The 23,844-nt window shown below is 43.8% G+C and overlaps 1 protein-coding gene across 1 annotated transcript in view; it reads left to right on the top strand.

Annotated features, from left to right (window-relative positions):
* The window catches only part of LOC142578433 (uncharacterized), a 115,899-nt gene that overhangs the window by 25,296 nt on the left and 66,759 nt on the right, over window positions 1-23,844 (top strand). Inside the window, exon 2 of the mRNA XM_075687819.1 lies at window positions 9,692-10,084. Coding sequence (XP_075543934.1) covers window positions 9,698-10,084 — 387 coding nt within the window. The 5' untranslated portion in view covers window positions 9,692-9,697. The remainder of the gene's footprint in view (window positions 1-9,691; window positions 10,085-23,844) is intronic.

Genomic DNA, 23,844 nt, shown 5'->3' with positions numbered 1-23,844 from the left:
GGGGGCCTTGACGGCGGGCGACGACGGCGTAGGTTATCGCTTCCGGCTGGGGTTGCGGTGATTCTGGTTGCACCTCAGGAACTCCAAGCGATCGGTGCACCTCTTCTTTTACGATGTCGGCGGTCGAGGCCACTTGAGGCTGCGACGAAGGCAAGACCTTGCGCAATTCTTCGTGCACAATGGCCCTGATGGTCTCGCGCAGATCGTCCGTGGCCTGTGATTGAATTGTTGCGTAGTGGGTAGAGTTTGTACGGCGGTTGAACTGCCGGTTCCGCCTTTGGGGTGTCTTCTCGATGCTGGTGGCCTCACGAAGGAACTCTTCTACGGTCTTCGATGGGCTTCGTATTATTGCGCCGAAAAGTTCTTCCTTCACACCATGCATTAGAAGGCGGACTTTCTTCTCCTGGGGCATATCTGGGTCGGCGTGGCGCAACAGACGGTTTATTTCTTCCATGAAAATGGCAACGTTCTAGTTAGGTAGTTGCACTCGGGCGTCCAGCATGGCTTCGGCCCTTTCCTTGCGCACGATGCTGGTAAAGGTGCGCAGGAAGCCGCTACGTAAGAGGTCTCATGTTGTCAAGGTCGACTCCCGGTTCTCAAACCACGTTCTGGCGGCATCTTCTAAGGCAAAGTATACATGCCGCAGCTTGTCGTCGGAGTCCCAGTCGTTAAAAGTCGCGATTCGTTCGTAGGTCTGAAGCCAGGATTCGGGGTCTTCAGCCGCTGCTCCATGGAAGGTCGGTGGGTCTCGAGGTTGTTGTAGGATAACGGGGTACGCTGGGGCAGCCTTTGGGGTTGTTTTGACCACGATCTTCTTTGTCGATCCAGGTAGAAGTCCGTGCTCTGGGGGCAGTGCTTGCAGTCTGCGGCTAGCACGCTGCTCTTGGGTGATGTTGGTTTTGTCCTCGTGCTTCGGGCTTGGATGGCGGCTTTGATGGGGCGTTCGGTACATGAACGCACTAGCAACTCTACCAGATGTCACGTGGTAGTGACGGTTAAGACGCCAGCAAAACTGATTAACGAAACGAGCGTTTTATTGGTCGAACTTGTGCCCTCAAAAACAGGCTACACTCAAAGAACAACGGTAGCGGCGAACACACTCCGCGATCGTCGAAAATCTGATGAGCGGGTCAAGCGCGTCGGCTTTTATAGAGCAGTCGTCGAATGTTCCAGACTAATCGTTGGGACCCGCGTTCCTTCCACAAAGTTCTACACCATTCGCGTCAGGCGGTGAAATCAGATAACACAAGGTTCGGCGACAACAGACAGCCGGGTAGAAGCATCGATAGCTTTCCGGAAACTTCGGATACATGCAGACGCGTCCCGCGCTGTGCGATAACGTTTGTTAAGCGGCGAAATGTGGTGGCCCGATAAAGTACACGTGTCAATATAGTGCTATATTTGACAGCGTGTATGGCTGATGCTGCAACAACATGCATCCTTGAAACGAGCTGATCGCCCTCTAAACGACGTATTCTCTGGTGGAAGGTGGAGTGGAAGGAAGCCCTGAAAAATCAAAATAAGACTTGGAGTCACCTCAGCAAATCCAACTACCAATAACTTGAAAAGCTTCAAGAAAATAAAATCTGAAAGTGGAAAGCAGGCCGCCGTGCCAAAAGAGAAAGCTGGCAAAAAATTACAATGGAAATTCCACTGCGACTGACTGTGAATGACTGTTACTGTTTTCTCTCCTTATCTGTTCTTCCCTTTTCCCCCTCCCGAAGTGTAGGGTAGCCAACCAGGCAGGTCCTTCGCTAACCTTCCCGCCTTTTCCTCTTTGCTTTTCTTTGGCAAAAATACATATTTAGCATTAATTCATATGCGCACTAAAGAAAAGCTTGGAACAGGGAAAACACAATAAAACGCCGCGAAACTCCCCATCCTCTGCCATTAATAAACACACAAGGTGACACACATATTGACCAAGCTGATTCTATAGGGGCACATTTTGAAAAGATTTCTAGTTCATCGCAATACTCAGATACATTTACGAGATACCGGCAACAAGCGGAGTAATTGCCTCTGCATCCGAAAGGAAATAGAAATAAGCTGGACAACCGTCCGTTCCACATGTAGCAATTCCAGGATGCACTAAACGGTTGTAACAAGTCCGCTTCAGAAAGCGTATGAAAAGTGTATAGCGTATAGAAAAGTGTATAGCGAAAAGCGTATAGAAAAAAGTATTAAATCATCGCACCTACACCCTGAAAGCCAGAAAAAACTATTGTCACTCTCCTACTCCGTGTTCTGTGCCGGCTGCATTCCGTCCGCCCGGAAAGAAGCAATAATAAACTTTGGTCAACAGTTATAGGCCTAAAGCCTTGACAGGCTGTCTATGTAAAGTGTTTGACAAAATGGTTAACCGGTGCCTCCTTCATTTTCTTGAAAGTAACAGACTATTAGACCCACTACAGTGTGGTTTAAGGGAACGTAGATCCACAACTAATCACCTTGTCCGCATCGAGACGAATATTCGCGATGCTTTTGTGGATAAGCAGTTCTTTCTGTCAGTATTTATTCACATGGAGAAGGCATATGACGGAACGTAGCGTTAGGAATTCTCCTTGACCTGGCTGAAACGGCAATCCCAGGCGAGTTGCTGAATCTTATACAAAGTTACCGGTCTAAGAGCACGTTACATGTTAGGGTCGGTGATGCGCTATCTCGTCTAATTACACAGGCAACAGGTGTACCACAAGGTGCTGTGCTTAGCTGCACTCTATTTGTTGCAAAATGAACTCGCTCCATAATATCGTACCACGTACAATGTTTTATTTTCTGTATGCTGATGACGTACAACTAGGTTTTAAATTGTGTAGCATTTTGATCAGTGAGCGACATCTACAGCTTGGCCTTACAAATTGTGTAAGTGGGCTGACGAGAATAGGTTTAAACTAAACCAGTAAAAAAGCACGTCTGTTCTCTTCTCGAATAAGAAGGGCATATTACCTGACCTCTCTATTTATCTTAATCGACAAGAGGTACCTGTCAGCCATGAGCATAAATTTTGGCCTCATTTTGGACTATAAATTAACATTTATCACCCACTTCGACTATCTGAAAGTGAAGTTTATGAAGATAGTGAATATACTGAAGCTCTTGTCCCGCAAACCCTGGGCATGTGACAGAAGATGCCTACATCTACATCTACAAAGGACCATTTTAACATTCTCCTACGCCCTGAAAATCAAATCAGATATTCAGCATCCATGTTAATTTACTATTCGCGACATGTCCACTTTCAGGCTGTTCCGTAAGCGTCCTGCCATCCAGCCTCCTCTCTCCCTCCAGTTGTAAGCACTCTTAGAAACAACAGGAGTCCCTCGTTCACAGAATGTCCTAATGACTTCTACTCGGCTTCCACCGGCTTGGGAGTGGCAGAATATTCGGTGTGACATCTCCTTCGTAGAAATATTGAAACGAGCACCTGAGGCTAATATATATTCACAATTTCTTGAACTTCTGGGAAAGTGTTCCTGTTCTCAATTTTACAGATACTTCGAAGTCTCCTGCTGAAGCTGCTTAAGCAGCTCTAAGACCCTCATTTTCAACATCTGGGTAACAAAATCTACACACCAGTATCTTCACAGCCGAAGCATACGCTATACTCTGAGCTGTTGGACAAATAAGGCGCACAAATATCGTTAAGGCTAATTAAGACTCATTACTTTAGAGACCTCTCATTATCCTGCGAAAACAAAATAACCCGTTTTGAATGAAATGTACAGCTTCTTGTGCTCCGCATATCTATGCAACCAAGTGAATGGCTTATGCTGCGTACCTGGCCGCAAAGGTATAAAAGGTAACGTAGCTGCTGACAAAAACTCTACGTCAGTAAATTTCAGAGACAGAGATCGAAATATCCCCATCTCTGCCACAGACTTAGTCTTTTCCACGCCGTAAACTGGCGAAGCATTGGCAAGGAGAGTGGGATACCCAATCATTGAATCAGCTACACATGATAAAACCAAAACTAGGGACCCGGATAAGTGAGAAAACAGCACGGTGCCAGGAAGTACTTGTTTCCCGATTACGAACAGGACAGACTTACGGTACTTGCTCTTAGCTCTTGACTGGAGGGATCCTCCGACACGTAGTAAGTACGGCAATGACCTCATGGTGCGCAATATTCTTATTCAATGCGGTGCAATAGAAGCAGAGGAAAAATATCTCCCTTGTGCGTATCGCAAAAATATATTGGCTCTCAGTATTGTAACTAAATATGAACTAATGGCATAGAGGGTAAGTACTGTCATTCAGAGAAACAAATTATACCTAACTTATCGATCTCGCGTATTAAAAAACATACGTTATAGATTTGGCGTGCTAAAAAATACACTACGCAGGTAATTCGTCTGCAAGTGATAAATCTTTTCGTTGATCTTTGAAGGCATTTGGAGGAGGCGAAGAGGCGCAAGAAACACACCCATCCCGCTTCGAAAAAGAAACCCACGCTTCCGAGTTTTCCTTTGTATCTGTATAAGGATAGGTGGAAATCGCTTTCGCATATTAGCATTTAAAGGCACATTTCCTTATGAAATTCATTTGAAATTGCCAGCACGAGCACCGACTGTTCCAATTAAAAAGCAGGTAGGTATGCTGCTTCTTCCACAAGTAAACGAGTAAAAAAAATCATCTGTGATTCACGCTTGCTGCGTGTAATGTTTGCAAGTATGGAGACAAGCATTGCATGCATAGATAATAAATCATGAATGACGGGCCAGCAGAAGGTTCACAACATGCTCGTCCACTTCGTCGCGTTCATCTTCAATAGCCTCGTATGCGTGCGACAGTGCGGTTACTGCTCGAAGCAGCACAACAATCTCGTCCTTCGAAGCCACCATCTTGTTCAAGCAGACGATGGAGCAGACGACACTGAGTGAACGGCAGCGTCAGCACGCTACCGTCAACTGCCCGCTGTTTACTTTTGCGAGGCTCGAATGGCCTCGGCCGCCTTGGGCTGCCGGAGACTTGCCGGAGACTTTTGTCCCACGTGACCACAATGTCAACATGGCGTAATTTCCTTTCAGAGAGCTGCCGTCTGGCTACCCGAACAACGAAAATCGAAGGGCTCATTGCCAAGCCCCGGGTGACGAAAGCGGCCCCGTCAAAATTACCGTGGCTTACTTAGGCTTATACGGGAGTGTCTCCATTAGATTACACGGTAGCATGACGTCACGGACCAAGATGCGCGGAATTGTGCTATCTTGGAGGCGCTCGTCAACAGTCTCAACGGGCTCGCTTGCCATCGAGGAGTTCATAAATCGAAGGACTGGTCAGTGACCTTCAATTGGTCATTTGTGCTGTCGCATTCACAGCTGATAAGAAGCGCATAGGTGTCCTCGAAGTTTTTTCTATTCATGTTTTCGAGGACAATACAAATGTAACCATTCCCTTATAATGGACGGTGACGGTGTAGTTATGTGTTCGATAGTTCATTCGTACGGAACATTATAGAAGAAAAATAAATAAATCATCATTGAAACATGCCATTTCCTCCAAAAAATGTGTTGGGAGTTCTGCGCGCGCCCAAACTGAACTAATGGTTCTTAATAACCCTAAAATAACTGATGAACTCAGCCTAAGTGTCTTCCCGTGCCCACGGGTATTGTGCGAGTCGTTGCTCGAGTGCTACGCAATTGCGATTTTATTGTTATGCGCTGCAGACATTGAATCTAACCCTGGACCTAACACACGTACTGTCGCCTTATCTGAACTGGATGATTTACCTGATGATCCCACAGACCAAATGAAATCATGTTTAAACTGCTTAAGGACGTACTCTCGTTCACTACAGTCTTCGAAGTGTCAAACCGAACTTGTTTCAGATGTCAAAGCCATTAAAAACGGACAGAAAAACATACAAACTGAGCTAGCAGGTATCAAGAAAAGGCTCGACGATTTAGAAGAAAAATCACAATTCCTAGACCGTTTCGACACTAACCTAACACGCATGCAAGACAACGTAGATAGCCTCGCTGCTCAGAACAGCTCCTTATTATCGCGTCTGGATGATCTGGAGGACAGGCCTCGTCGCGATAATTTAATATTTCATGGCGTACCCGACTCTAAAGAAACCTGGCAGCAGACAGAAGAAAAACTAACCTCAGTACTTAACGCTGCTCTTGGATCTTTTCCCAGCAGTTCAATTCAGCGAGCCCACCGGCTCGGCACTTACCAAGCTAACAAATGTCGCCCGATAATTGCTAAATTTACTAACTGCAAAGCGAAAGAATCGGTACTTTCATCACGCGCGCAGTTAAGACCTAGCAACATTGCAGTTAATGAGGACTTTTCACCCGAAACTCGACTTGCCCGTGAAAAACTAATTGAGTTTGCGAAATCGCAACCAGACTCGCCACAGTTTAAACTCAGCCACAAGAAACTGCTACTAAACAATAAATGCTACATGTACCATTCTAACTCGAATAGTATTCAGGAGATGCCAAGACGCAACGTCGGCCTAAACCATGTTTCAGCTGCCTCGCAACACGTTCTTACTTAGGGACACGTGAGGGGCCGTGGGCATGCGCAAAATAATCAAGTCAGCATCCTTTATACTAACATCACAAGTGTTCTGAAAAACCTTGACTCATTATCATCCGCAATTGGCGCGTGTTCAGCCCATATAATAGCTTTAACTGAAACATGGCTCTCGAATGACATTCAAGACTCAGAACTGTCTCATGATAGCAAACAATTCACGATATACCGCTGTGACCGAACAGAGCTCCGTGGTGGCGGCGTACTTCTTTCCCTTTCGAAACGCATCCCATCGTCACCCATTCACATCAGCACCAATATAGAATCAGTGTGGGCTACAGCAACTCTGAACCAGCAGAAGGTAATTTTAGGCGTTTGCTATCGTCCACCTTCTTCATCACCCGCATTTACGAATGAATTGCATGATATAATTAGTACCATTACCACAAAGTTTCCATCTATACCTCTTTTCTTATTTGGTGACTTTAATTTTCCTAATATAGTTTGGAACAGTGATATACCTAACTTATTATCTTCTGCTTCTGATTCAATAGATTTCTTGGGTATTTGTACTACATTTTCATTAACTCAATTAGTCACACAAGCCACGATATTAACATCCACTTCCGCAAACATTCTCGATTTGATCCTAACCAATCGTCCCGATTATGCCTCTACCATCCATTACTTACCGGGTATCAGTGACCACTTATTACTAAATATTCACTTTAATACTGCGTTTGTGAAACTTCCGAAGACTAAAAAAATAATTAGAGACTATAAGAGAGCTAACTTCGAAGCAATAAATAATGAACTCAGTCTATTTCTTAACATATTCATGAGTGATTTTGAAAATCGTAGTGTGCAGTCAAACTGGAACATGTTTTCGGCAGAGGTAAATCGCTTAATCAATAAACAAATCCCAACCCGTACTATAACATGCAACCCGCGCGCGCCCTGGTACAATAATCATTTAAAACGACTATCCAACAAAAAAAGATGACTGCATCGTTCCGCGAAGCAATCACCCACTGACTCACGTTGGAAAGCCTACACATTAGCATCTAACACCTATGTACCCGCACTCAAATACGCTAAAGAAATATTCTTATCAACCACATTACCATCTATGCTGATAACTAACGTAAAAAAATTTTGGCGCGTCATACATTCACCTTCCGATGATTCTATCACTCTTAACACTTGCTCTGGTAACCCTTTTCCGAAAAACCTATGCGCAACTCTCCTGAATAATAACTTTGTTAAAAATTTCTCGTGCACAGTTGATATTGAACTACCTATCTTGAATGACTACAACTTCTTAACTATGCCTCCAGGGACTGTGGAAGTTCCCGGAGTTATTCGACTAATAGACTCATTGAAGATGGATTCGTCACCCGGCTTTGATAACATCAGTGCTAAATTTCTGAAAAACACGTCCACTTATAGCTCCTTTCTACTAACCAAAATATTTCAACAATCACTCAACACATCTACTGTTCCATCAGAATGGAAAATAGGAAAAATAATTCCTTTGCACAAATGTGGCAGCAAAACATCACCTGCAAATTATCGCCCGATATCATTAACCAGTACCTGCTGCAAACTGCTAGAACACATTATTTTTACTAAAATTGTGGATTTTCTCGAATCTAATTAATTTTTTTTGTCATCACAACATGGTTTTCGAAAATCATTCTCATGTGAAACACAATTATTAACATTTACTCACAAACTACACCAAATACTTGACTGTTCTTCTCTTGCCGATTGCATCTTTTTAGATTTTTCGAAAGCCTTTGACAAAGTGTGTCATGAACTTTTACTTTATAAACTAAGCAAATTAAACCTCGATCATAACGTTCTCAAATGGATTGAGTCATTTCTCGCTAACCGTTTTCAATTCGTAGCAGCTAATGGCCATGACTCACCTCATAGCGACGTTCAGTCCGGAGTGCCCCAAGGTTCCGTCCTGGGACCTCTATTATTCCTTGTCTACATTAATGACTTACCTTCAGCAATAACCTCTGACGTACAATTATTTGCAGACGACTGTGTAATCCTCAGAGAAATAACTAACCAACACGACATCTCCCTGCTTCAGGCCGATCTCAATAACGTCAGCAAATGGTGCCGCTTGTGGTGAATGGAACTCAGCATTAACAAATGCAAATTTCTGAGAGTATCCCGATCTAACGATAATCTGCCTGTGTACTACTTGAATAACGTTGCTTTAGAATCTACTAACACATATAAGTACTTAGGCCTACATATAACATCTAAATTAACATGGAATCATCACGTCGAATACATAATTAATCAAGCTAAAAGCTTGATGGGATACTTACGCCGTAACTTCTCTCATGCTCCCTCTCCTTTAAAATTGCTACTTTATAAAACCCTGTTACGGCCAAAATTAGAACACGCTGCAGCTATATGGGACCCTTACCACGAAAAGCTAATACATTCCCTTGAACTCATCCAAAACAACGCCACTCGTTTTATTCTTTGGAATTACTACCGTGGTGCGAGCGTTTCTTCAATGAAATCGAATCTGGGTCCTCAACCGCTAGCAACACGTCGAAAAATTTCCCGCCTTTCATTTTTTCATAAGCTGTATCACCACCCTACACTTCATCCAAAATTCATGTCGCTACCATATTACTTATCTCACCGTACTGATCATCATCATAAAGTTAGAACATTGTTTCAATTAATAACAATGATCATATTCGAAAAGCACTAGCTAACAAAGTACAATAGCAAACATTTGTACGAACTGCTCCTGGTGTTTTTCTTTTTCTTGTTTAATGTTACTTTTATATGTGATGTTCTATTACTGCATTTATCATACTTTCAGCTAACATTGTATAATCAGCAAATATTGTGTATAAGCTCATGATTTATTTCCTTCTTATTTGTTGTATAACCCACTCCCCTCTCTAATGCCGAAAGGCCCTGAGGGTAAATAAATGAATAAATAAAATAAATAAATGAGGTACAAACAATTTTCATGCGGTCTCTCAAAGAGGCTGCTGTAATGAAGAAAAATATTTGCCCACCTATCATTGCCGCGATTGCTAAACAATTTCAGCGAGATATTTCGTACTTGTCATCTACGAAACTGTAAGCTCCTATAACTTGCAAAACGAGTATATTTTAGACTTAATTCGATGCTTCTATGTTTCGGTATTTTATATTTTCGCAGGAAGTGATGGAACGACCACAGGTTTCGAACGCTTTTCTGGACGACGATTTTTACATGGAGCTCCTGAACTCGGAACTAGAGGACGTATCTGCACAAGCCAGAAGACTAGTGGCCTTCGGAACAGAGGCCAGCGTGTCAAGCCAGCCGCTGCCTGTTCACTGCACCGACAGCCAGACGAGGACCTGCCGCCTTCTCAAGCAGCTTCCAGCACTGAATGAACTGCTGTACTACATAGGGGCTGACTTGACTGAAGTCGCGCCGGGAAAAATTGCTGTCCGCTGCTACACAAACTTCAACAATGATGAACAAATCAAGAGAGACCACCACATGGTGACAGCGATCATATTCCTGCACTGCATCGTCACTACGCACCGCTGCGTCGACATACTTGAGGTATGCTTACAAGATTATTGTTACGTTGCGGTTCCCGCACATAACTTAAAGAACGTTGACCCCGTAATTCCAACACAGTGATCCACATCATGTAATATTCAAAGCAAATAGTTCATCAGTATTTCTATCAAGTGAGACTTCGTCTCTACAGGAAAGAAGTTATGTACTGAGCAACGCAATATAGTTATTAAATATTTAGAATTTTGTTTTCTAAGCTCTCCGCAACAAACGTCGTTGCAGCTCGTTAGCAGACTAACTATCGGTTCTTGTTTAAACTTCTTTTCCATAAGCTGACGACTAACGATGCCACAGTCTAACTGGAGCCATTGAAAGATTATATTATGTCGTCGCCAATGACGCTGCCCTAGGTGCCCAGGCTGGAGCACCGACACTCCTTATACATTTATCGAGAGTAAACGCTGCAAAAGAGATTGTCAATATCGCTCTAGCCATCGCGTTCGTTTACTGGCCATCGCTAAAACATCCTCGACCAATCACTGAACCTCAAAATACCAACAACCCTTTCACGAAGTGATGTAACCCTGCTGTGTCGGCTGTGTGTATGAGCAGCATTCCCTGACTCCTACAACTGTCGTATTAGAATGGCAGACTCGCCAATGTGCGCTAAGTGCAAGTGTGAAGAAAGCATAAGTCATCTTCTCTGCCACTGTTCTCGCATCGATGACCAACGTCACTCTCCAGTGCACCTTGAACAGACGAGACGATAGGGCATTTGCAGAAGCAAAGGTCTTGGGAGCATGGCTTCACTTTTCATTAGCCCAGAAAGCCACTCGAGTGCTTCTACAGTACCTGAAGGCAACGGACGATTGTCGGACTGCAGACATGCTGCACCTACCTCAGTGCATATGGAAGTGTGATTACTGGTTTCTTCTTTCTCCTTCACTCCCCCCTCCATGCGTAAGGTGGCAAACTTGAGTCAGTCTATTTACCTTCCCTACCTTTTCTTGCTCCCTTCTTTCTCTTTCTCCCTTCCTTAAATCAGAATCTTGGGATGCCAAAGTCAGCTTGCCGAAAAGACACGTTGGGCATTAAGAGGTTATGAACGATGTCTGGTAATGCTGGATATTATGCACACTTTCTGCATATATCTCTCTTTACTCTCGCTTTTTCTTTTTGCCCCATCTGCACAGTAGTCAAGGAGAACTTCATGCTAATCTCATGTCCTTTATATTGCACCCTTTTCCTCCTAATCCATACATGTGTGTCCTACCCGTAGTCCATGCTTTTTGTTACTCAACACTCCCCACATTGCTATAGAAAAGCTTGAGGCTCCTAGCCTGCATTTATGAGGTGATAATTATTGTCTGTACAAGCTGTGGTAAGTGTGTATTCGGTCGTTTCCTCGTGACGAAAGGTGCAACATCGTGGGCGCGCGGAATTTGAGAAGGGCGCTATGCCACTTCAGAAAAAGATAAGAATATTGATCTAAATATAATTCCTTGTTGCGGAGGCCGTGATTACCTGTTTTTAAAAGACGAGATGCTTATACGACGGGGTACCTGCGCTGTGTAATAAAATATTCGCCACCTGCGGCACGTCAAAAATCGACGTCCTATATATAGGACACTACGCAGATTGGGTGAGATTTGGAGAGCATATATAGTAACGGGTTTGCCGACATGTTGTGCAAATTGACTAACGTAATGACGAATTCTTGTGTGTCACATAAACTACTTCGTTCCTTTTTCTAGGGACAGAATAGATTCCACGCTCAGGCTGTTGCAAACAAGGCTCCAGAATGGCATGAAGACAATATTGGACTAAACTGACACTGTTGATCAGCTACTCTTATCCTTCTAGATTATTCGGTTCTAAAGTCACGCTGCGGCAATAACTGATGAACAAATCGGACACCAATACAGCGCAAACATAAACGAATTGCCGGACAGTAGGTTTTTTGATGAAGCAGTACGCTAAATGTTGTATGCAGTGACGGTAACTAGGTTATCGTTGAGCCACCATCACAATGTCCGAAATTTTCTAGAAACTGACCACAAGCGGGAATTGTACGGGTTTTTCTAGCACCCAGTCCTGAGGCACGCCAAAATACGAAGCAGCGCTGACTGTAACCGATATGTTGTAAAATATTTTCGCCGATGAAATGTCCACCGTTTTTGCAGATAGGGCATCGTGCAATGCACTGCAACAAAATCAATGCTTACGCGATTCATGGGATACGATGAAGTGCTTTGAGGCACTCCCTTGTTGGCGTGCCCTTCTTAGACTGATAAAGTACCGCTGAAACCTTATTCATTCAAGTAATTTTCCGAGCATGGCTGCCAGCGTTCTATTACCGAGTTCATTATGACTCTGTTTCGTAGCGGTTACAATGATACACCATTACCTGATTGAGTAGCGCGTAACGCTCCCGATGTCAAAAACAAACAAGTGGTAATGAGACGGAGAAAACTTTTCGAAAATTGTGGAAAATGTAAGAGCATTTTATAATCCTCGTATACATCCCTAACATCGTACATTTGAGACACTTTAACAAATCATTGCAGTATACTGCACGGTATACAAGAAAAATCTCGTTTTCTTGGCTGCTTATTTTACCTTGTGTGTGTCAACAATGCGTTTTTAGCTGTCCAGGATGAGTGATAAATCTGACTTGCTTGAATTTCAACGGCAACTAGCAGTCTCCTACCAGAAGGGTTATCGCAATAAGTCGTTGCATGATAAGTGGCAACAGTAGTTGTTAAACCAGAAAGTTGAATTAGGCCATTCGCGAGCGCTTGACTTCACAGGCTAAATTATTTATTTTCATTGCATTAATAAAACTAGCATGCATAGTAAAAATTCTGACTGGAGAATTCGTAAGAATTGTTGTATATTTTATACGCCTGGTGAGGACGACATTGTCCTAGTGTCCTTTATGTAGGACGACCGAACACCGGCAATTGCAGCAGCAAATTATTGCCAAAGAATGTTGTTTAGCCTTCAAAGGCTTCAGAAACGCTTTCGATCAACATGTACTAAATAAAAATTCGCTATTTCGCCGGAAAGGCGAAGCGCCGATTGCGATAGAAAATTATTAGATAGCTGTATGAAGTAAGGATAGTAGATTTATCGACCGTATGAACTTTTTAGAAAAGGAAATAATTATTTAGGAAAGAATAGATCTTATGCATATATAACTGTCAGAACCCCCATTTTTTTTAACTGTAGCTAAGCATTTACCCCCTTTGTTTCTTTCTTTGTTTTTATAACACTGTAATAATCCTTACGTACATGTAACCTGAAGTGTACTATTTCTGTGAGTTTCTCTTGTTATTCATATTATTAGTGTTGTAAAATTGTGCATTGAGCCTGTTTTATGTATTTCCATTTACGTGTTTTCATGTTCTTACCGTTCGGTATATAAATCATGGAATGTATGTATAATCATATGCCCACCTGCTATGGTCTCGATATGAGACTGGCAGTATTGTAAATAAAAATAAAAAATAAAACTTAAAAATATTCGCTTACTAATTCACAATAATAGAATACGTAAGCGTGACTCAACGAGGACGTAGAAAGACAGACAGCGCTGTCTTTGTGTGTCTGCTTCTTTCTACGTCCTTGTTCAGTCGCGCTTACACATTCTATAATGGATTCAAGCTAACTAGCCCGTCAACGGGATTTAACCAAATTAACCAGCGCGGCGTGACGCGCGCACAGGTACACATGAGCAGACATCACTCGATGACAACGGAAATTGTCAGTGAAAGGGCTGGACTTAGGAATCGCGGCAGCACCAAGCGAATAGACATTCATGCATGCCTCGCTTCAGCACGTACGAAACGTCGAAAGCACAGCGCATGCGAAGCTATCAGCACTACGCGCATTCTGCAAACATCGGAGACAGCTTTGAAGATGACGGCCACGCTGGCGTGCCCGTTAGCCACGTCGCAGATCGCTTTCTCGACACGAGCGCTGGCAATGCGCCCCTACGGCGTGCGCGAAAACGTCTACTACGGCGTCCGCGATTCGCGTGGTCAGCGCGACAGCAGACGCCGCGGTTGTCTCCACTCTGTACGGAGCGGCGGACGAGGAGGACATCGAGGCACAGTAGCAGCCGCCGGAGAAGAACGCCCCTCCTCCCTCACCTCCCGGCCTCGCGCGCCACAGGAGAGGGCATGCATGCGGGCCGCGTTTCTCGCTCGCGCACGTGAGATTGCACCACGTTCGCCGGCTCACCCTCACACGCTTCCACTCATACCGAACCTCACGGCGACGGCAGAAATGCACCTTGAGTGTCGATATAATTGCTATCGAAGTAAAATTTAACTCGGCAAAGTTTAGGCATATTTGCGTTAAGCTTCTCGAGCTGCTTATTACCCATCTCACATTGCCAATACTCGTGGTTAGGCTTTGGTTTTTCTCATGAAGTTGACAACATTTGAGATACACGACCTATCGCACTCCTCGGTCATTACCTTTGCGCGATATGTTGCATGATTCAATAGTAACTTCGCGATGGTAGATAAGGGCATACAGCATATATGATACTGCGACGAAGACTTCAATCAATCGCATTGGAGTGTGGCTAGCTTGTATTGTGGTCAGTCAGTAGCCATGCCGTTCTGCTGCTGAGCACTACGTAACGGGTTCAATTACCGACATTTTAACTCTTTAAGTCTGAACTTCGACGTTAATCCGGCCCATTTTGCTTTCTGAAATGCTAACAGAAAAGGAAATGCAAGAAAAATGGCCAGGTTCCGCGCACTGTGGAAATCTGCTTTATGCGAAGCAATATGCTGCTACCTGATTACCCAGCATTGCTTCGGCAAAGCGTTACCAGGCGGACGAACGTGTTGGTGTAAATCCAGTTGCGTGTGTGTGTGTGTGTGTGTGTGTGTGTGTGTGTGTGTGTGTGTGTGTGTGTGTGTGTGTGTGTGTGTGTGTGTGTGTGTGTGTGTGTGTGTGTGTGTGTGTGTGTGTGTGTGTGTGTGTGTGTGTGTGTGTGTGTGTGTGTGTGTGTGTGTGTGTGTGTGTGTGTGTGTGTGTGTGTGTGTGTGTTTGCGTGTGTGTGTGTGTGTTTGTGTTTGTGTTTGTGTGTGTGTGTGTGTGTGTCGCAGACGAACGAGTGTATGACGGCTAGAGCCCAACGACGATCACGTTGAGGACCATCGTATGGCGGCAATGTCACGATTTCTGCGGTAGACATTAACGCAAATTTAAACTTGCGAGTAGTTGGGTTCGACATCGGCACTCAGCGGGAGTTAGGGAGAGGCTGTGACGTGATTTGCAACAAAGTGTTTTGAAATCGTGCATACCCATGAGTATGTCATGTGGTTTATGTTAGCACAACGATGGTGCTTCTACTGCGGGGAAGAATTGTTAAAGCGTAATTAACTTGGCCTGATGAAGCCGGCACGGCGTCGCACAGCTTTTACACATCCTTGTCTACTACGAGGAGAGTACTGGGGTATGTGGCTGATCGCGGAGATAAGGAATAACAGAATAACAAAGCACCCTAAAGCGTCGTATGTCACGAAGAAACAAGAGGCAGGGCATAGGGACCCACTAGCAAAATGTTTCAAAGAGTTGCCAGGCTTTTCGCAGAGATGTGTGCGTGCGATTGTGATCTAGTGTTTAGTTGTGGACTGTTGCTCTGGATGAGCTTCAATTCCACTATCGGCCACACCGTAATTTGCTTTTTATTAAAACGAGGTGAGACATAAATCCACCTACCTACAGAAATGTGGCTGCGTCTGATATGTCCACAAGCTTATCTCGTTGATTTTATTCAATGAGTAGCTATACCATGTCGTAGTTAAGTTCGCATGCCGAAGGCCGTATATGTTCATCGTATGTGAACTGTGTCTGTTACGGTTGCCTGCCCCTGTCCACCGTTGTCGGTCTTTTACTGCAGCATATTTTTTAGTTACTTCTTTAGTCTGCACCCATAAACCTAAGAGACGAAGAAGCGAGCAAACTGGAAACTGCCACCAGGAGGGTCACTACGCGTGTCGGCTCTAGAAGAGTATGTAGAAAAAGAATAGCGAGTGAAGAACAGGAGAAAAAATTGGAGGGAGTATAGATACCATAAAATGAGAGGGATAGGTGAGGATGTGAAGAATGCAAACGTGAAACATGCATGCTCGTTACCAACTCATCCGGTGTCGCTTACTTGCGGCAAATGATTTGCAAATGAGCGCACTAATTGGAGAAGGTGGGAGGTTATAATCGGGATTCGATATTTGTCACAATGAAAAAAATATGATAGAATGGCTCTTTGCGCTTAACCAATATACGCCTAGTGTCCTACATGTAGTACAGTTCTTCCGTTGGCAGTACCTCCTAACATTTCTTGTGTAAAAGCTTGAATTTGGCAGCCGGAATTTAGGAGGTCATACCTGTTCTCTGTAGAAACTTTGGTAAGTGTGTGTTAAATCGTTTCTACGTAATTGGCCTCTGCAACATTGTGAATATTGGGACTTGGCGAAGGGCGCCCCCTCACGGCAAGAACGTTACCAATAAGAATTGAAATGGAATTGATTGTTGCCGAGAACGTGACTACATGTCCATAAGGGACGAAATATACGTACGCCAGACTATCTATTCTCTGTATTCTCTGTGTTTCATGACTTGCAGCATTTGAAACAGCATTGACCTATATGTAGGACACTAGGCAGATTAGATGCGGTTTCCGGAACCTTTGGTCAGTGTAAGGGGTATAGTCATAGTAAGGGGTATCAAACATCCTACCGCAGATAAACTAAAGCAACCGTGATTTGCTTCGGTCCTTTTAGGAGGGCAGGTATTGTTGATCAGGCTATTGCAAAGAAAAACCGCCCACCCACCAAAGGCTGAAGATAATTTTCAACCACATTGACACTCGGGATGAGGTGCACTCAGCACTCTCCCTTATTCCGCCTGGAAGTACACCGTGGTAGTAACAGACGAACAAAGCAGTAATGAATAGGCCACGGGCATGAAGAATTCGCCGGACAGCACTCTTATGGGTAAAGAAGTAGGCAAAGCTTTGTAACGTTGTGACGACTTGTTTGTCACCGAAGCGCCAATAACATGTCAAAGTATGCAGAAAGTAGACGCTAGCATGACCTGAACGTGTTTTCTGAGCACCTAGTCCTGCAACACGCTAATGCATCAAGGTGCATCTCTGTCTGGAATAGATACATTTACAGATTTTCGTAGACGAAGTGGTCACTTTTCTTGCGCATAACGCCAACTACTATGGCCAGCATTATAATACATACTTGGAATGTGCATGAAATGTGCTTTCAGGTGCTCTTTTTTGTGCGCGTTTCCTAAACTGCTGCAATCTTAGTGAACTTTGTTGAAGCAATTTTAAAATTATGGGCACAAGGTTTTGGCTGCCGAGTTGTGAATCTGCTGCAGTCATGTCTAACGCTCAGTGTGGGGAGGCCAAGCACGTGGTAATAAGAGATTGGATAGAAAGTTACTTAAATGTCGTGGTCAGGAATCGAAGCCCTTCAAAATCATCCGGTATAATCTAACAAGGGTGGAGTCTTGAGGCTTAACCGAACAATTGCAACATACTGCACCATTAAAAGAGCAAGAAGCGGTATTATTCGATACTTGCATGCCTTCTTAATGTGTATGAATTCGTACTAACTCTACCGCGTAGAAATTCATGACGCTGACCTGCTCACATTTGAAGAGCCCATAGCAGCCATGTATGAGAAAAATGAATGAATAGAATTTATTGATAGGAAAGACAGAGGGGTCGACCTGAGCTAGTGCGCTCTAGTCTGCTACTCTGCACTGGGGAAGAGGGAAGGGGAGTGAAAGTATTGGAATGGATGATGATGATAAGAGAAGTGGTGATTGCTTATGTACATGAGACAGTTGCCTCGCTAGAGCCGCTCGTCGAGCTTGGTGTCCTGCAGAAACTCCAACAATACTTTTGTTGCACGCATTGAAATTGCAGTGTCAGGCCATGGGCCGAGGATAGCTTCCTCCGACAGTAGTTGCCTGCCAACGCTGGCTAAGAAACTGTCTAACGTCCTTCGCTCCAGCATATATGCTGGGCAGTCGCACAGTACGTGTGCACAGGTACGTGTACGTGTGAGCCAACAATATTTGCTTAAAACACAAAATTGATTGACCCCATTGGACAAAATTGTGATTCTACACGACAAGTGAACTATCTGTTGCCAGTGTCATAAGAAAACTACAGTGCGTTGTGAGAAATGTGACTCCACAGATCGAAATCAATAGCTTAAACCCTTTCACTCTAATAAGGAGTGTGTTTGCCTAGTGGTCTACATGTTAGAAATGAATCCCCGAAAGTCTTTCAACGAAATTCTTTAAGCAGAAATCGTCCTCGAGCACTGGACGATTAACGCACGGCACAAACACGCGCCACGCTGGCACGAAGCACACTCTGTTGGCCTCGAGTGCCGCCAACTCACATCGCGGTTTTGGCAAGTAAAACCCTGTGGTTTATTTAATTTTAATTAAGTGTAGCCAACATATATTATTCTTTGAAAGGACGTTCTGAAACTTATTAATTATACTGTTGAGAAGATCAGGTAAACAGTGGCGCTCAACTGTTGCGTGTTTCGTAAGGTGAAGCCATAGCTCTTCATATCTTTCGTAATTCACGAATTTTTTCTTCCTTAGGAGCGCTTTACACTCACCATGGTTGAGTGGTCGCTACGGCACTGCGCTGCTCAGCACGAGGTCGCGCTTTCGATTCCTGGCCGCGGCGGCCATATTTCGATGTGAGTTAAATGTAACAATGCCCTTGTGTCGAGCATTGGCTGCACAGCAAAGAATCCCAGGTGGACAAAATAAATTCGGAGTCCTCCAATACGACGTAATCATGCCGGGATTTTGGCATGTAAAACTGGAGAATTGAATCTTTCACATTACTTATTTCTTAGATTTCTCATTGATTTAGGTGCTATGCTCTAATTTTATGAACTGTTCCTGAATGGGCAATATTTACGTTCGAGAAGACATGTGTGCGCTCAACGATTTCGTTCATTTTAGGCATATTTATCCGTAATGGCACATCTGATATTAGGATTGCATTTATTAGTAATTTGCAACCTCCCAACCCAGTTGATTCTTGTTTATCTGGGAAATTCCCTACAAATTTTGAACGTGTCTCTAGATATGGCAGTTCTTCAGGATACCTCATTTTTCATTTCTCATGTTCCCTTAGAAACTACAGCATCCACTCACCACCGGCAAATCTCTTCTTCAACGCATCCAGTGATTGTCAACAAACCTTTCATAAAAACTCCCCACACTATATTGAATGCTGCTAGCTACAAACACTAAAACTTACCTCTTCCCAGTTCGGGAATTATATTGCCATTGAAGTAGCGGTTCCGGCATTAAAAAAATTTGAAGTTCTACATGTGTTCATCCGAATAGGAGAATTGGAGTTAGCATTGTGTTACAGCTTCCTCTTAAGTGGGAGTTTTAGTCTGGGTCTCCTATCTAAGCTGATAAGAATGGAGAAATTGTTTTTGCTGGCAACCATTTCATTGTATTAAATTCTGTGAAATTCGAACTAGGAAATTATAATCTATTCCCTAAATAAGCACCGCTGTCTGTCCCTTTCTCGCGTCCAGTTATATTGCGCTGTTATTATTCAAGTTAAGGCCGTCAATGTCTTGATAAATTAAAAATTCTTGAATTTAAAGCAAAATTCATTATTTGACCTTACTGGTCATTACGAAGCGTTTTTAGTCATGTGTAACTAATATTTGTTACAAGTTGTCGTTAGACATATTGGTCATTTCGTAGTCGTTTCCAGTCATTACAAGTCATTTCAGTCATTATTAGTCATTACTGCTCACAACTAAGCATTTTTAGTCATGTGTAGTCAATCGAGGGCGTTACAAGCCGTGCTTAAACATGTTCGTCATGTCATAGTCCTCAATAGACATTACAAGTCACTTCAGTCATTAGTCATTACTCGGCATTACTAAGCAATTCTATTCCTTTCTAATCAATTCTAGTCATTACAATTCGTCGATAGACATATTGGTATTTTCGGAGTCTTTAGTAATCATTAAGTCATTGTAGTCACTGTTAGTCATTACTAGTGTTATTAACCGCTACCAATCTCTATTATAGCGTTATCATTCACTAACTGTCACTCTCAATCGTTTTTAACTCTTTAATCTGTCTTTAAACTGTATTCGCATGGCGTGATAACACTTCGGCGGACACTCCGGTGGTCAGGTCTGCTGACACAAACTTCAGCATCAGTCTAGAAAGGCTTTCGCCTTACAATGGTTGAAAGGAAACCAGATGGAAAAGCAGCTGGTGCTGACAAATTTGAACTGGAAGAAAGCCGAAGAGCAAATTTCTTAAGCGCACAGCTGTACTACTATACGGGGTTGCCGTTAGGCTGATTAATGAACTATCATATAAATGTAAGGGAGCTCTGTTGAAAGCGGCGAAAAATATAGAAAACTTTAGAAGACGTACGAATGCCGGACAATTGGCGACAAATTAGAATGAATCCAAATTATAAAGATAACGGGGAAAATATAGAATTTGCTCATATAGACACTGACCGGTAATACACAGGTAATATACAGGTTAGCAATGCAGGCTATCAAATCGAAGCTGCAAGCCTGGGCAGAGCATAATGGCATATTGGGAGAACTTCAGGATGGCTTCAGAGTCGGTAGGCGTCTGGATGACAACTTATTTGTCCTTATTCAGTGTATTGAAATATCCTCAGTACAAAGGAGGCCGTTATGTGTGGTTTTTTTAGACATTACAGGAGCATATGACAACGTGGACCGGGACATTTTGTGGGATATTCTGGAAGGGGAAAGCTTAGGTGAATCCGCCGTGGTTGCTCAGTGGCTATGGTGTTGGGCTGCTGAGTACGAGGTCGCGGGATCAAATCCCGGCCACGGCGGCCGCATTTCGATGGGGGCGAAATGCGAAAACACCCGTGTGCTTAGATTTAGGTGCGCGTTAAAGAACCCCAGGTGGTCAAAGTTTCCGGAGTCCTCCACTACGGCGTGCCTCATAATCAGAAAGTGGTTTTGGCACATAAAACCCCAAATATTATTATTATTAATATAAGCTTAGGTGACGATTATATACAGATTTTGAGATATTTACCTAGAAAATACAATTTGTGTTCAATGGGAGCGAGGAGAATGTTGATATCAACAAGGGACTGAGGCAGGTGTCCGCTTTATGCCCACTGTAGTTTACGATTTACATGGTGTGGACAGAAAGGGCGCTAGAAGGAGTTAAAGGGACACAAAAAGGTTAATATTAAGTCAACGTGGACTGTTGAAATACAATCCCGAAAGCCTCGAAACGCTTGTTTTGTGCGAAGAAGACTTATTTTAAGAGAAAATGCGTTCTGAAGCGTCCGCGTACCTCTAGCGCAGTTCAAATCACCCACCCTCTGATCGAGGAGTATTGACGTCATGGTCTCATAGTGACGTTGCGCCGTCGGTGAGTAAAACGACTCCCGCAGACGGCGCGGCGGCTTTTCTGCAGAAAACGCAAACGCGCGGCCAGAAACAGGGCCAAGACAGAGCCGACAGTAGCGCGAAAGCGGAACTGTGGTGGCTAGCGGAAGGGAAAGCGCATGACGATAAGCTGGTTCTTTATTTTACGACGCCAACTTCGACGCTCGTTGCAGTGGATGACCCTGACAACGACACATTAGCTCGCGACGCTGGGCTCGAGTTCAGCGATTTAAGAACTGATGAACGTGACCTGCTGTTGAGGGCTCGCGCTTCCGGCGTCGTTGCGTACTACTACGAAGACGGCCTGCTTTGAAAGGCACTTCACGCGACTTCAGTAAGTCGGCGTTAAACTCGTAATCCTCTGGAGGAAAGTGCAGCGAGCACACTACGTGATTTCTCGGCTCTTTGTCAGCTCGCTGTGGCAGAGGTACGGCACTTAACCACTTCGAACGGAGAGGTTCAGTCGTTGGCACATAGGGATAAGTAACATTGGATTCGCCGCTGCAACTGCCCTTGGCCAAGTTCCGCGGACCATTCGCGCATCCCAGGACATCATATGGATTGGCATTCTCGCTGCTTGTTCCTAATGCAAGTTTCGCGAGCCAGCAGGACCACCGCAGCACGACGCGATAAAGAAACAACTGAAACTCCAAAGCGCGCGCGGCGCAAAGTCGAGCGCGCAGAGTCGAGCGAAAACGAAACATTTAGATCACCCATACTATTCAAGGGTAACGTCAAAATGTTATTTTTTCTTAGAATCGAATAGAAGTAGACAAGTAGCATTTTCTTCCGTCTTATAATCTAATGAAATTATCTTTTTAATACGAGTAGTTGAGTACTAGTGATATATAAATAATGATGAGGAGTGCTTTCGTCATCGGGCTAGTACCGGAATGTCGCTGGGGGGTCTCAAATCGTGTCATGCATTTACCTCGATTTCTCGGTTACTAAAGCTCTGTTTGCGATTATATTGACGCCTTAGAGGTTCTAGAGCCTTTCTTTATCACTTTAACTTGACTTTCTGGAAAACTTTAGTGTCCCTTTAGTACTGGGTTTAATCCCTTATACAAACAGGCGGGTACAGTAGTAGAACAGCAACTTCCAGGTTTGCTTTATGCGGGCAACGTTGTGTCCATAGCTAAGAAGCAAAGTGATATGCAGCGTTTGACTAATATCTTTGGACAGCAAGGCGATAAGTTACGTCTGAAATTTAGCGTTCAGAAATGTGGTGTTGTGGTATTGAATAAAAACAACGAACATACAGTGACAATACAGGGCCAGGAAATGCCTCGCGGTAACGAATATAAATACGTTGTTATATGCATAAAAGACGGCAATAGATATACGGAAACACAGGAAAAAAAGCAATAACAGTTAAGGGGAAGAGAAATGCGGCCATACTGAAACACAGGGCTATGGGAATGCATAGGGACAAGGTGCTCCGGTGTATGTGGAAAGGTGTAATGGTTACAGGACTTACATTTGGAAACAGGATTGCTTGCTTCAAGTCAGGGATACAATCTGGACTCGATGAACACCAAAGAACAGTGAGGCGCCTCGCATTGGGCGCTCACTGGAAGACTACAAATGAAACTGTGCAGGGTGAAATGGACTGGGCAAGTTTTGAAGGGATGGAAGCTCCAAGTAAAATTTATTGTTCAGAACGACTGAGGAATATGGAAGTAAATGGGCTGGAAGAGTGTTCAGATACTTGTACAGGAAAAACATTGATTCACAGTAGAGGAAAATAACTAGGAAGCTTGCCAGCAATTACGAGACGGGTATGGTGAGCAACAAAGAACGTCAAGCGGAAACTCAGAGAGGCCACGACAATCTCATGTGTAGCGACAATGGAACATAAACTTGCTACGAGTAACTACATAAGAGCAAAAAATGAAATAGGGAAAAAAGCAATTTTTGTTAGCTTAAAGGGAGACTCATTACTTATCAAATAGAGATCAGGTTGCCTTAGAAGACGCACATATAAGCCGAGATACAACAAGAAAGAACCATGTGCTTGCTGTGGTAGAGCTATGGAAACAATGGAGCATGTTTTATTAGAATGTGAAGATACCTTCCCAGCGGTACATTTAGGCACCACTGGCCTCCTTGAAGCCGTTGGGTTCAGCGAGAGCATGGGGATAGCAAACATTTACCGAGTAGATTAGTAAGAGGCGATTGGTGAAAGAAAAGTAGGGAAAGGACAAACATACCCAGGAATTCTGGACATGCGTTTCGTTTCTTTTTTCGCCACCACGTGGCGTATCAACCTTAAAGATTTGAAATTCTCGCCTTGACGTA

Source organism: Dermacentor variabilis, chromosome 4 (assembly GCF_050947875.1).
Source record: "Dermacentor variabilis isolate Ectoservices chromosome 4, ASM5094787v1, whole genome shotgun sequence".
Taxonomy (NCBI): Eukaryota; Metazoa; Arthropoda; class Arachnida; order Ixodida; family Ixodidae; genus Dermacentor; species Dermacentor variabilis.
The sequence above is the reverse complement of the archived record's forward strand: the minus strand, read 5'-3'. Positions and strand labels throughout refer to the sequence as shown.